The sequence below is a fragment of the Nuphar pumila genome, chromosome 12, assembly GCF_984573655.1.
Source record: "Nuphar pumila chromosome 12, dmNupPumi1.hap1.1, whole genome shotgun sequence".
Lineage (NCBI taxonomy): Eukaryota > Viridiplantae > Streptophyta > Magnoliopsida > Nymphaeales > Nymphaeaceae > Nuphar > Nuphar pumila.
In genome coordinates this window covers 8,035,258-8,049,082 of record NC_143260.1, presented here as the reverse complement: position 1 = coordinate 8,049,082, position 13,825 = coordinate 8,035,258, and the positions used below count along the sequence as shown (strand labels likewise).

At 42.2% G+C, this 13,825-nt stretch overlaps 1 protein-coding gene across 1 annotated transcript; it reads right to left on the bottom strand.

The window, feature by feature from the left end:
- Positions 1-2,423: 2,423 nt before the first annotated feature.
- LOC149819866 (Protein kinase superfamily protein) lies at positions 2,424-12,406 on the bottom strand. The gene is made up of 5 exons (XM_089983516.1): positions 12,258-12,406; positions 8,809-10,115; positions 7,504-7,684; positions 4,729-5,182; positions 2,424-2,726 (listed from the first exon to the last, which is right to left on the bottom strand). Exons 1-5 carry the CDS (start codon positions 12,404-12,406, stop codon positions 2,424-2,426), a joined length of 2,394 nt encoding a protein of 797 aa, XP_089839642.1.
- Between the last annotated feature and the right edge of the window lie 1,419 nt (positions 12,407-13,825).

Here is a 13,825-nt window from a genome sequence, read left to right as displayed (position 1 = left end):
GGCATGCTCGGGCCATCACAGGCTGGGTTACCCAATGTCCACCCCTAGAATTCAGGCGAAGGTGTTGTAATTGGACATCCAATCTGAATCCGGGATTTTATTAATTTCCAGCTTTGGTTCCTTAAAAAGATCCAAATCTGCATTCGAATCAGATTCAGATTTGTTTACTCAAATTAATTACTTTTGGATTCAGGCCTGTCTTCCGGGTAGGATCTAATTTGGAATATTGGTCAAATCCAATTTGATTGCATCATTTACATGTAGAAAGCTTATTTTTAATCTTTTTTAGCGGTGTCAGTGTTATCACATGTATTCAGACCTAAATTCACCCCTGATAAGGTATATTTTGGATCTGGATCTGAATTTAGATTTATTATTTGTATTTTAGACTTAGATTTAGATCTGGGCATGATTCAGCCCGTAGTCGATCATTTTTTACCCCTACAAGGTGGTGAATCAATAGCTGGATTACATAGCCAATATACATCAGATCAGTACTGGGTTTGGTTAAGTTGAGCCCAGTTAACACCAAAATAGCTGGAAATAAATTTTACGTTTTCATAATATGATACTTGAGCCCCACAGGGGGTTGCCGTGGTGGGGTGGGGGCCTTGGCTGCTAGACGGGTAGTCAAGGTTTGATTCTCATGGGCGCCGTTCCTCTGCTCAAGCCAACGCGTAGCTTATGCCCCGAGGGCTGGAATCCTAGCTTCGAAGTTTAACGCTGCTGGCACGACGCCCATAGGTATGGCAGGCTCAGCCAGTGCGACAAGATCTTCGTATCGGGTACGGTTTCTTCGGGTTATAAATAAAAAAAAATAACAATATGATACTTGATTGGGCATTGTTTCTAGAGTTAGAAGTAGATTTAGTCAAGTTGTTAAAGAGACTTGTGAGCCAGAGGCCATGACAGAAAAACATAAGTAGATATACGAAATCAAGCACAAGTCTAAAGCTGGATTGAAATATATAAAGCCTGCTTGGTTGCCAAAGGCTATTATCAACCTGAAGGACTTGATTACCATGCAACTTTTGCTTCAGATGTCAAGTGAGTTACACTTGGATGTCTTCTGGTCATGGGTTGTCGCACAAAATTGGTTTCTTCATCAAATGGATGTGCATGATGGACGTCTATATGACCCTAACTCCTGGATTTGCTCAAAATGAGGTACTCTAGTTTGTAACTTGAACAAGTCGTTATATGGGCTTAAGCACATGCACCAAGAAATTGGTTTGATAAATTTGTGCAGACCCTCATTTTTCTACTACTTCTCTTGAAGTCAAAAGCATGTTATTCTCTGTTTACTTATGTAATGAAAAGTATTTTTACTGTTGTCCTCGTGTACGTGGATGATTTGATCGTAGAAGGGGACAATAATAGCCATAAAATATTTTATGACAACATTTAACGGTCACATATGGCCGTTAAAAATCATCGTTTATTAATCAAGCAACATATTTTTAACTGCAATATATAAAATCGTCAATGATATATCAAGTCACCCTTATTGCTGTAATTGAGTCGCGGTTATTGACCCATATTCTGGTAGTACGTGAACAAAAGATATAAGTATATGCATTAATTTACGAAGCATAGAATCTTCTTTTGGTTACATTTATAAAGTGCTGTACGGGATCAGATATCCACATAAACTGAGTGCCTTTATAGGTAGCATTTGTAAAGTACTGTCTTTGTTTCCCGCCACTTGAACCAGGTCACCTAAGACTGGGCTCGTACCACATATTGGACCTGGTATGACACCGAGCCATTCCAAACCTCATCATAGTTGAACATTTTAAACTCTTGATGTTTATTTCATAGATTTAGATGCAAAGCATTTTGTTTATATACTGTTTTTCTTGGGAGGAAAGAGTTCCCCCTCTATACAAAGGCATCTTCCTTAGACAACATATATAGTAATTCAATACAACCTCTCCATATCTAACCTTAGATGGCCAAAGAGTTCCTTGCTTCTTGCTTCCAACTTTGTTGAGTGAATTCCTATCCTGGGTTATAGCGGCTTTACTGGCATTCAAAACCTTCTTTTTGCTTCACTTGCATTCAGTTGATGGTTTCCAAAGTGGTCATGGAAATGCATATGAACATGTGTAAAATCTCTAACCGATAAGCTTCCTCGACATCAGATCTGGTGATACGCCAAATCACCGAACCTCCGTGTTTCGGCATCGCCGCAGTCTATTGAAAGTGATCAACAGCAGGAAGCAAGCAGGCTTGCCGATGATGTCAGGTGGGCCTCACTGGGTTACCTGCTGTTCAAGTAAAATGAAGGACCGGGATGAATGAAATCAATGGTGACAAGGCAAAAACACCGACAATCGGTGATTCTGCATATTATCATATCTGTTCTCCCCATCCAGATATCGTTTCTTGGATCCTCATCAGCTTTCCAATGCGTCTCACACTCACCTTGGAGCTACTGGGGAACAGGTTAGGGTGGCAGCTGATGCTGCGTGTGGTCTGTTGATAGTGGCTGAGGACTCACCAACATCATCCATCAGGTCCAGAAAGGACTTAGGAGCTGGAGGGGTGTTGATTGGCATCATGCCTTCCAGCATCCTCACCACTTCTCCCATGGGAGGCCTCATGTTTATGTCTTCTTGTATGCACCAGAAAGCAACTTGAAGGCACCTCACCAACTCCTCCACATCCACATTCCCTTCCAATCTCTCGTCTGCAGCAGCTTCTGGTCTTCCTCTCTTCATTTCCTGTGCAAAATCAAAGAGATGCTTTGTTTATGGTGTATAGTGATACCCATGGGGGTGTTTGATTACGAGGGCAGAACTCTGCAGAACAGTCCTGTCTGGACACTGTTGGTCAAGTGCAGAGGTGTCCTGAACAGGTTGAGTTTTTGTCTCAAGTGTTCTACTTTTTTTTTTTTTTTTGATATTTACACGGAGAAACCACCCCAGGGTTAGAGACCTAGCCGCGCTGGCTCTACTGGCGGTACTTACAGTCGCTATCCAGGTAGCGTGAAACTAAAACTCCGTGGGCTTACCCCTTGCTCTCCGTGCAATCAAACCCTCCCGTAAGGACCAGCCCAGTTGGCACACAGCTGGTTGAGATGGTTGAGTTGGTTCAACTCTCAGCTCAGGTGTGGAGGGGTGGTAGAGTTGGCTTAGTCAAGTGTGTTGATGATGTTTTTACAGAAAATTTTCCTATTTCATTCTATCTACTGCTTCTAGTCAGATTGGCCATCTTTAACATGTTTCATATGGGTCTCTCTGGTTTCTAAAAAACTATATTCCAGCCATCAAACACAACAAAAATTATCTACTGCTGACACGTTGGGTGGAGTTATAACTCTTTGGTCGTACTGGTTAAGAGATGAATATGCCCAATAACTAAACCCATTTGAGGTTTTTCATGCCCTGAATATATAGATTTGAAGATCTGCAATGGGATATCTGTAGCTATGCTGCAAATATTGCTGATATTTAGAAAATACCTTGATTACATTACCATATTTTCAAAGGCATATTTTTAAAATGATGCTTATTTTGAACATATTTATTAAAACAGTTTTCTGTGCTGCTTTTACAGTATTTTGTATTCTATATATGTTTTGTATTTTTATAGTGTTTTTTGCAAATCCATCCCTGCCTTATAGAATATTTGAAAAATAGTCCCTCTCTTATGCCATTTTGCAAACCAGACCCTGCCTTTTCATTAACCCTTGCAAATCAGTCATTGAGGTTAAGAGCAGCTTTCCTATATTACTAGGGGGTGTCAAGCAGTCGGGTTTACCCAGACCTGACCCAGATCAAACCCTATAGGTTCCGGGTATGGTGATAAATAAGAAGACCCGATTAAGACCCTGGTTCGGACCTGAAGGACCGATTAGTACATGAATCCGGGTATAGTTTGTGAAATTGTATATCAGACTTGCAATTTTTCAATGTAAAATGATAAAAAAATATTATTTTACAGAGTATGGTCCGGGTCTGGTTCATGTAGTTCTTATCGGGTGTTGGTATGGTTTCTCTTATAGTGGACCCAATTAGACTCAGGTCCGGACCCAATACCATAACCAAAAATTGGGTGGAAGTCTGGTTTCACCTGGTCCGAACCAAACCCGACCCATTGACATCTTAATAGTAACTGTTAAAGGGTAGACAAATTGATGGTTCTGCCCTTTCCCTTTGAGGAAGGCCAATTTGCAAAACGTGAACAAGGTAAGGACTAATTTGTAAAAAGTTAAATACACTTACAAGTATTTGATGAAGGGCATTTTGGTAACCAGTTTACCATGGTCAAAATAACAGCTGTTGACAGAAGGACCAGTGAAAAAGGTGAGGGCCGATTTGCAAAATCGAATAAGACAGAAACTATTTTATAAAATTAGCTAAAAGACAGGGACCAATTTGAAAAAAGACTAATATACTCGGTTATTTTCTTGAGATTTTTCCTAAGGGTCCGCTTTTCTCAATGGGTGAGAAAGTGCCTCTCGTGTGAAAGGCTCACTCTTTAAAAGAACGAGCGCAGCCGAAGTGGGCCCCACGGAAAACCTCTTCTCCGGGGAAGGATTTTCATATGAAAGTCTGCTTTTCTTATGAAAATGCGGGCCCCACCAATCCCATCCCATGGGATTGATATAAAAAAACAGGCTCTAAGAAAACAAGCAACTTCAAAACATCAAGAGATTTTCCCACACTGAGATTTTCCTTAGAACAAGATTTGTGAAATCGATCTGAAAGTTGGAGAGAGTACCTCGTATGCCCACTTAGGATAGAAGAAATCCTCTAAATCTGAAGACATGCACCGATTTCTGCGACCAGCAATGAGCTCTATAAGCAGCATTCCATAGCTGTAGACGTCCACTTTCACAGTAATGGGTCGGTTCTTGATCCACTCTGGAGCCAAGTATCCCCTGGTTCCTCTCACAGTGGGTACTGCCTGTGACTCTTCTCCTGCCACAAGCTTTGCCAGCCCAAAATCAGACACCTTGGCGTTGAACCACTCGTCCAGCAGCACGTTCCCTGGCTTGATGTCACAGTGAATGATGCGGTCCCTGCACTGCTCATGGCAGTATGCTATCCCTCTCGCAGTCGACACGGCAATCTCGAACCTTGTCTTCCAATTTAGAAGCCTTCCTTTGTTCGTGACCGTCGGGAACAGCCATTTGTCAAGCGATCCATTCTCCATGAACTCATAGACGAGAAGTCTGTTAAGAGATCGGCACATAAAGCCTCAAGTAATCAAGTCATTCCCCATGGATATATGTATATTTGAAAGAATCATATGCATAAATCTACAGCACAAATGCTGTTGATTCTTCATATTTACTGTAATAATTTCATAAACAGCGAAAATCATGATGTATTCCATTTAGTGATAAAGCAAAGGTGGCACTCACTTCTTGGCGCTATTCTCTGTTTTAACAAAGGCTGAAAAAATATAACAAAATTCACAACTCAAAACATGATAAATCTGGTCAATTGATTTTTTTTATGGTTTTACCCTTTTATCGCTTGAAAAATTAGGTGTCTTAGGGCACACTTTGAAGCAAGAAAAACTCTCATAGGAAAAAAAAATGCCTACGAAAAGTTTTGATATGATAATTTTTTTAAATTAAATTTTTTCACTTGTTTGGGTAGCATGAGAAAAAAATATGAAAGTGAGTGATGGTGGCGGTGGTGAAGCATCTCCGGCACAGTTTTTTGGGAGATGGGTGATGGTGGGTGGTGGTGGTCAGTTGGATGGTGGGTTCTGGTGGTGCTGAGATATGGTGAGATGGGTGGTGAGGAGTGTTAATCACCATTTTCTCTTGGCAGAAAACATTCATTCCCCTTCCCCACAGAAGAATGTTTTCCATAAAAAAATGTACTTTTTAGAAAAAGTCTTTCAGAGAAAAAGTCTCTCTTTTTTTGGAAAGGTGAGGAAAACCATACAGTTTTTCCACCTTGTATTACTTTCTTATATTTTTCTTACTTCCAAACATGCCCTTAGTCAAACCATTTATCTAAGTTGTTGCATGAAAAAGTTAGGTTTGTCTCCTGAAAAATCAAGCAACATAATTCCGACCAAACAAAAGAGTAAAACTGTAAAGAAAACAGTAAATTCTCCATGTTTGTTTTAATTTTTATTTTGCGGTTAGTTATAGTATTGTGCTAAAAATCAGTGTCATCTACATCATTGCCCGTTCAATTTATCATCTTTTTTCAATATATCATAATTTAACATAACTTTGACATGCTAATATTGTTTAATTAATATAGTATATTAACATTTTTTTAAATAAATAAATGTTAATATACTATATTAATTAAACAATATTAAAATTTTAGAATGCATCACTTTGGGTACTCCAGCTATTTGTTGAATTGATACTGATTGTGATCCGGATATCTCAGATATTTTGATCGATTAGCCTACAATGGGTCTATAGCTTCCATCCGATTGATTTTTAACAAATTAATAACCATTTCTCAAGTCACTTTAGGTATTTTAACTATTTGTTTGATTGATACAAATTATGATCTTGATCTCGCAGACATTTCTATTCCAGCCAACGATGGTGCTATAACTTCCATCCGATTCTTAACAACTTATTATCCATTTCTTACATTTAAGTACGTACACCTATTTGTTTGATCAAATACAAATTGTGATTTGGCTCTCGAAGACATTCAAATTCTAGATCTATCTGATTGGTTCTAACAAATTAGTTTCTGCAATTTGTCCAACTTGGTTTCACTCATCTATTGTGGTACCCCATATTGGAATCTCATTGATGCAAGTTGTTTTGATCAAAACTGACCATCGAGATGTGATTTACATGGTCCATTTGGTGAATATCGGCATTTGAATAAACATAATCTGATATGTGCGTAGGATTTTCTGGTGGTTCAAAAATCAATGGCTAAAAAATGCCAATACTTGTCTTAAAAGATTATACATTTTTGTAAAAAGTCGTAATTTGAAGGTTGATTCCTATCAGATTGACCATGTTAAATCCATCCATAGGTCGGGTTTGATCAAAACAACTTGTGTCAATGAAATCCCAGATGGGATATTACAATGGTGATGACATGGTGGATCAGTGGAACTGAATCTCAACTTTTTCATCCGTTGCTCAGCCCAAGCTGGGCGACTCCCTTTTGGGCAAGGGGCGTACCACGGATTTACACCCTCAGGAAAATGACTGTAGTTAAGACAGGCTTACTCTATGATTCCGAGAGTGGTTTTCCCGTCTTTCATGAAACAAGAAGGTAAACATTTTTTCCAGCACCAAGGGGTTTGGTGTAGTGGGAGGCCACTAGAGGGTTACTTAGGGTTCCATTCCCATGGGCATCAGCACCTGAATATAAGAAGAGGCAAGGGCATTATGTCCTTTAAGCGAGCCGAAACAAGGCTACTCCCTGGGGGGCAAGGGGTGCACCACCGGTTTACACTGCCAGAAAAAAGTAAACATGTTCTCCATGCCCTGAAAAAAAAAAAAGGAATACATATAACTGAATAGTAGGGTTCAGAAAGAATGCAAACCTGTTTTCCCCTTGAGAGCAGAATCCACAGAGGCGGACCAAGTTGGTGTGATTCATGGCTCCAATGGTGAGCACCTCTGCTTCGAACTCCCTCTGCCTGTGAGGCAACAACCTTTCAAGCCTCTTCACCGCTACCTGGGTCCCATCTGATAGGGTTCCCCTATAAACATGCCCGAACCCACCTGAACCCACAAGTAGAGAAAGCTATCCCATGAGAAAATCGAGTTAGCCAGTTTGGCTCCTTAGCCACTTCTTCACCCGATCAACTTGAAAGACTCGAGTGGGCCAGACTTAAAAGCACCACCTTCTCCCCAAGGGCCATCTTCTGAGTCGTGATGGGTTTGGCTGGTCTGGATCCACAATGGTACCAAGATCATATCTCATGAAGTGGGTCTACATTCTCAACTTGGATTTGATCTGTTTTCAATTGCAAGTGTCTGATTCCAACAGAATTACCCTGACCCAGACTTGATGGACCTGGGCCGTACCTCAATCAATTGAACTCTATCCTAGTTGGGGTTTGAGAAAGGGAGGATCAGGTGCAACCTGATTGCACACTTTTAGTGTGCTGCTGCACCTGGTCACCCTCCATCATTGCTTGGGCCAGAGCTGACTGGCTGTATCCTAAGAAACGAAGGGTGATCAGGTTCAGCAGTACACAAAAAGTGTGAAATTACATTGCATCTGATCCTACCTGGGGTGTATATTTACACGGTGAGAGGTTGAAATTAACGGGGTAAGACCACCTCGCTAAGTCGTTTTAACTCATTGGTGTAAAAACAGCTCACGGTCCCTCTTGCCCACCAGAGACTTCACCCGCCTTATGACAAGAGATGCACATCCGTGTGTTTGGAACTCATGACGTCCCTTCAGCTTCATGATGTTCATGATTTTACCCCCACCAGACGAGCGCATCAGTCTTGTGAGTTGACCCCGACCAAACGGATGCCATCATTGACATAAGATGGGATCCATCCTCATAGCCATCGAATCAACAGCTAAGATTAGTCCACATTCTCACCTATATGTGGACTGATGCTAGCTATTCGTGTGCATCAATTGGACGGGTAGGATCGACAAAGGATCCTTTGTATTAAGTGTCAAAAAGACTCAAAAGGATAGGAATACTTTTTGGACTGGACCTCGTAAGGTCGAGTCAGTTCCAAACCAGAGTTAACAGGGTCTATGTTTAGAAGTGGTCCGCCTGAGCCTACATGGTCCGACCTAGCTAACACTCCTGCAACACGAGGACCTAGTGCCCTACTTCAATGGAGAGTAATAACGATCGACGACAAAAATTGCTCACCGGTTCCCAGCAACTGTGAAAAATCCGAAGTAGCATTCTGCAACTGATGGAAGGAGAAGCGCATCGGCACTCCGGGCACGATGAAGCACCCTTCTTCCTCACCACCACACTTCCCTTTTCTCCTTCTTCTCAATCTTTCTTTAACCAAAGGGTGGAATGGGACAGACACGGTTATCACCAAGCACATCACCAGAGAGATGATCCACACCCACTGGTTCGCGTCTCTGCGGACACTCATCCTGCTGCCCTTTTCTTTTCCATAACTATTATCCTTGGCGATCTTCCTTGTGGAGTTCCACCTCACCTTCACATATACTGTGGACATCGCGTCCGGAAACCCGCCGAGCTCAAACTTCCTCAGCGTCCAGCAGTGGGCCTCCTCGTTTGATAGCCCATACACAGACGCCACGCAGTCGCAGTCCGCCGTGCACAGCTCGATGCACTCGGATTCACTCGTCATGTTGTTGTAATTCGCGATTGCCGAGCTTCCGACGAAGTAATTTGTCCGTGGGAACGTCAACATCGAATAGTCCCCCCGTGATCGGCACCTGCCGGGTGGCACCAGCTCGTCCTCGCACCCGCCATTGCTCGTTGGTAGATACCCCGGCGGGCAGGTGCACTTGGTTATGTTCCAGCCACCATTGAGCTCGCAGATGCCGGCACCGCATACTGCCGGGACCGCGCACAGATTCGACTCTGCCGCCCACTCGGATACCCACTGGTTTGCGCCAACATCGTAACGGATTGAGCGCAGGCTTCCGGCAGCCCCGAGCTTGATCAGCCTGATGGTGGTTAAACTTTCACCATTATCATCATTGCGGTAGATGTATGCCTTTTCATCTGGACGTGTTGATTGCACAATGATGAAGCTGCCGGAGTGCGTCAATTGTGCCCAAACTGCACCAACGCCGGTGACGGCAATGGCAGGCCCCGACCAGTAGGTATAATTGGAGGCGTTGGTATGGCTCGGGGGGACGTACTTGAGCACCAGCCTCACGCTCGATCGTTTCCTGACCATGCTGAGGGTGTAGTGGGCACCGAACTGGTTCATGGGAGAGGTGAGTTGGGCTCGATCGGTGAGGGCTTGGCCCACAAGTAGGGTGTCGGAGGGGTGGTAGAAGCTTTCCCAGACGACACCGGACGTCAAGCTGCAGAGGGTGAGGCTGCCGAAATCCGTCAAGGTGGCCAACTTCACTCCAGAATTGTGAGTTTTGCTCTCCCACACCGTCCGGTTGCTGCCGTCTATCAGCCGGAGATTGCCGGAGGGCTCCAACTGAAGGGTTGCATTTGGTCCGACGGTAGAGTCCCTACAGTGGCATGGTTGAAATGAATGGATAAGCCGGAGGGCAAATCCAGGATTAAAAAAATCTGCTCAAATTATCGTCCTGAATGAATCTAATATCGCCGATATTTTGAAAACATTGTGATATTTTCGGATGTAATATAACACCGAAAAAATCGGATATTTTCGAAATATATTAGATGATATTTTTTTCCTATTATTTAGAAAAACAGTAATTACAAAACATTGCGAGATTTTTCAGGACTACGAGATTTGTGACATTGCATCCAACGTACAAATCACAGTCCGTGAATTTAACGTTAAACCACTGTTAATTTCCAAGTTCCTGATTGAATTGATATAGGCCTATAAGTTGTTGCTTGGTGACATGGAGAATTGAGATCAGGTGCAATGTGATTGCACACTTTAAGTGTGCTGCTGCACCTGATCACCACCATCTAATGTTGGGTCCCACAGCTGACAGGCTGTATCCCAAAGATGGTGGTGATTAATTAGGTGTGGCAGTAAACAAAAAGTGTGTAAATTACATTGCACCTGATCCTCCCTCGGTCACATGGTGCTGATAATATAGGCTTAAACGTTGCTTATTAGTTTTTGTTGTTAATTTTCGTCAGTTTCCTTACCCTTTTTCTGCTGTTCGTGTTGTAATTTGTTTGCCATGATTTTCAAAATGTTAATTTTATCAGTTTTTAAATAATTTTTTATAAACAAAATATATATTAAGAATTTTAGAAATATAAAGAATTAATCATTATAAAAAAATTTGAGATTTTTGCTAGCAAAAATGCATATGTATCAAAAAATCATGATTTTTATTAGTATTTGCCAAAAATATTATATGTTGATAGCATTTTACAAATTATTGTGATATTTGTCATTATCCAGAGCCTTTTAATTTTTTCTTTTTTTTTACTTCTAAAGGAAATGATATCTATAGCAAATTAGGTGAATATGGTACTAGGCTTAACTTGGTATGGATGTATATGACATTCTATTTTTTTTAAAGGCAAGCTGGGGTTAGGCAGACCCCTACCAGTTATTATTCAACATACCACTGGGGTTTTGAGCCTACGACGTCCCACCACAAGGAGATGTGCACTGACAGCTACTACCAACCATGCAGAGCCCTCCGTTGGTGTATGTAGGGATGCACATGAGCCAAGCCTGGGCTGTTTGAACTCGGTTCTGTTGAAAATCACTTTGTTCACGCTCGGCTCGAGCTAGGAGCCAAGCTTGTAAGGCATTGTCCGAACTTGGCTCGTTTCCAAGCTCGAGCTGAGCCGAGCTTAAACAAGATTTATTAAAAATATATAGAGAGAGAGGAGGAATTAGATCCCCCATCCTCCTTAACCTTAACTAAGGGACCTACCATTAATCTAAAACATGTCTTTTGATTATTGTTACTTAAAATTTTTAGTACATACTAAAAATTTTCAGCTAAAAAAGCGCAAAAGGTGAGATTTAAACCCAACATGTTCTTAAAAGACTAATGCCCTACCCATTACAGTAACAATACAGTTCTGATTTTTTTTGCAATGATATTATATATATGGGGTTTGCAGTGAACCGAGCCTTATCAAGCTTATCGAGCCATATCGGGCTCGATAGGTCGTTCAAGCTCGGCGCTCGTTCGAGCTTCATACACTGGTTCAAACACGGCTCATTTATGAAGTGGACGAGCCCGAGCCAACTCAGTTCGGTATGTATGACATTCAACTTTGAGGGCTGGTTATCAGCTCAAATGATCATCTTACATTAAATCCACTGTTGTTTCCTTTTTCTTTTCATAAAAGAGCTGAGGGAATCAAGGCTCCCTCCTTTTTACAACTGGTATATATCCAATCACCTACATACCAGTGGGTTTTGAACTTGCGACGTTCCATCATGGTGACGTGCACAAACTGCTCCTACCCGGTGACCAGAGCCCCGGTCGGTTAATCCACTGGCTTCTGGCCATGGATTGAATTGATACAAGATGGAACCGGCCTCGGCCGAACCAGCAAGGCGTGTCACTCACCTTCTGGTTCAACCTGGCTGCATCCATTTCTTGTATGGATGGTACGAATTGAGTTGCAGTCTGATACTGATTCTCATGGCTATGTGAATAACATGCATAAAAATGCCTAAATCTGATGAAGGTATTCACCTGTTTGCCGTCCACACGACCATTGGATCCGCCGGAATTTTGGTGCACCAGATTGCTAGACTGTAAGTGTCGGTCGAACCGGCGGGGAGGAACCCAAAAGAAAAGTCACCATTGCTAGAAGTCCAGGGCTGGTCTCTTCCGGGTGCCATTTCTGAGCCTATGGGGATTGAACTCCCCACTTCGTGGCCTTTGTACCTACAGAGTTGAAGAAGAACTATGGATGTCACAATCCACCACATGGTAGCCATGAGAGCTGCAGATCTTAGGTTTTCTCTATTGGTTTGTGCTTCTAAGGCCTAAGGCTTAGTTTGGGAAGTAGTTGGTCGGGTGGCAAATGGTGCATCCTGGCCCCTATTTAAAATGAAATCATGCTGTAAAAAGGAGATAATGAATAATAAATGATGATATCCATATACAGTTTTTGGATGATCTTCTGAAAAATCTAACATCATATTCTATGTTATATTGGAACCTTAACAGTTGGCATGACTTAAGGATACAGTTGTAGAACCTATATAACAGATCCGGTTCTAGTAAGTTCACCTACAAGGGCTCTGCTTGTCCTCCGGTAGGGATAACTTGTGAATGTTACCAAGTTGATGAAACGTCATTAATTCGAAACCCGTGGGGGTGTCCTTTGCAGCAAAGTTGAATTCCCTTATGTGGTCAGGTGATGGGGTTTCACCTTTGTCAAAAAAGAAACACATGGACAACCCAATGTAAAAGATGGACTTAGAGACAAAACATCAGTTTATATTGTATATAACTCATTCTAAGTTATATTCAATTCCCACCACACATCTCATTTGATCGTGATGTGCATGGGGCCCACTGGTTTCCACATGAGATGTGTGGTTGGAATTGAATATAACCAACAACGATTATTTTTGCTTTTTTTGAAAGGCAAGCTGGTGTTACGCAGACCCCTACCAGTTACACACTATACCATTGGGTTTTGAACGTGCAACGTCCCAACACAAGGTGGACAAGCTGAGCCCCCAATTGGTGGCAACAATTATTTTTTTTATGATGAAGGACCCTCGCCGAAGCTAGGAAAACCCCGGGAGATCTTAGTTGTAGACAAGAGGACGGAGCCCAAGCTAAGTGCCATAGATAAGTCAACGCCTAACTGCAGCCTGATGAATTACCCACGGGCTGATTCATGAACCAGATCGGTTCTGCTCTTTCCGGGATCCACTTGAACCCAACCACTTGCTCCATGGGTCTGGCCTATAGAGGAAATAGCAACCATTTTAGTAAATGTCACGCATGTCCAGGGAGTTTGAGCCTCAAGGGGATGAATCACTAATTTTAGAGCATGCATGCCCTACTCCCACAAAGGAAATTAATCACCATAACATGAGTTCACTCCTTTCTAGAACTCTCTAGTTTATGGTCAGAATCTATCAGGGCTTCAGGTGGGTTGTATCTGGACCTAACCCAGTCTGAAATATCTTTTTTTTTTTTTATGACGATCGAGGAACCCTCCCCGAAGTGAGGAGAAACCCCAGGTGGGGCCCACAACCACCCTGACTTACGTGAGTCTGGAATATCTTAATTAGGGTTAG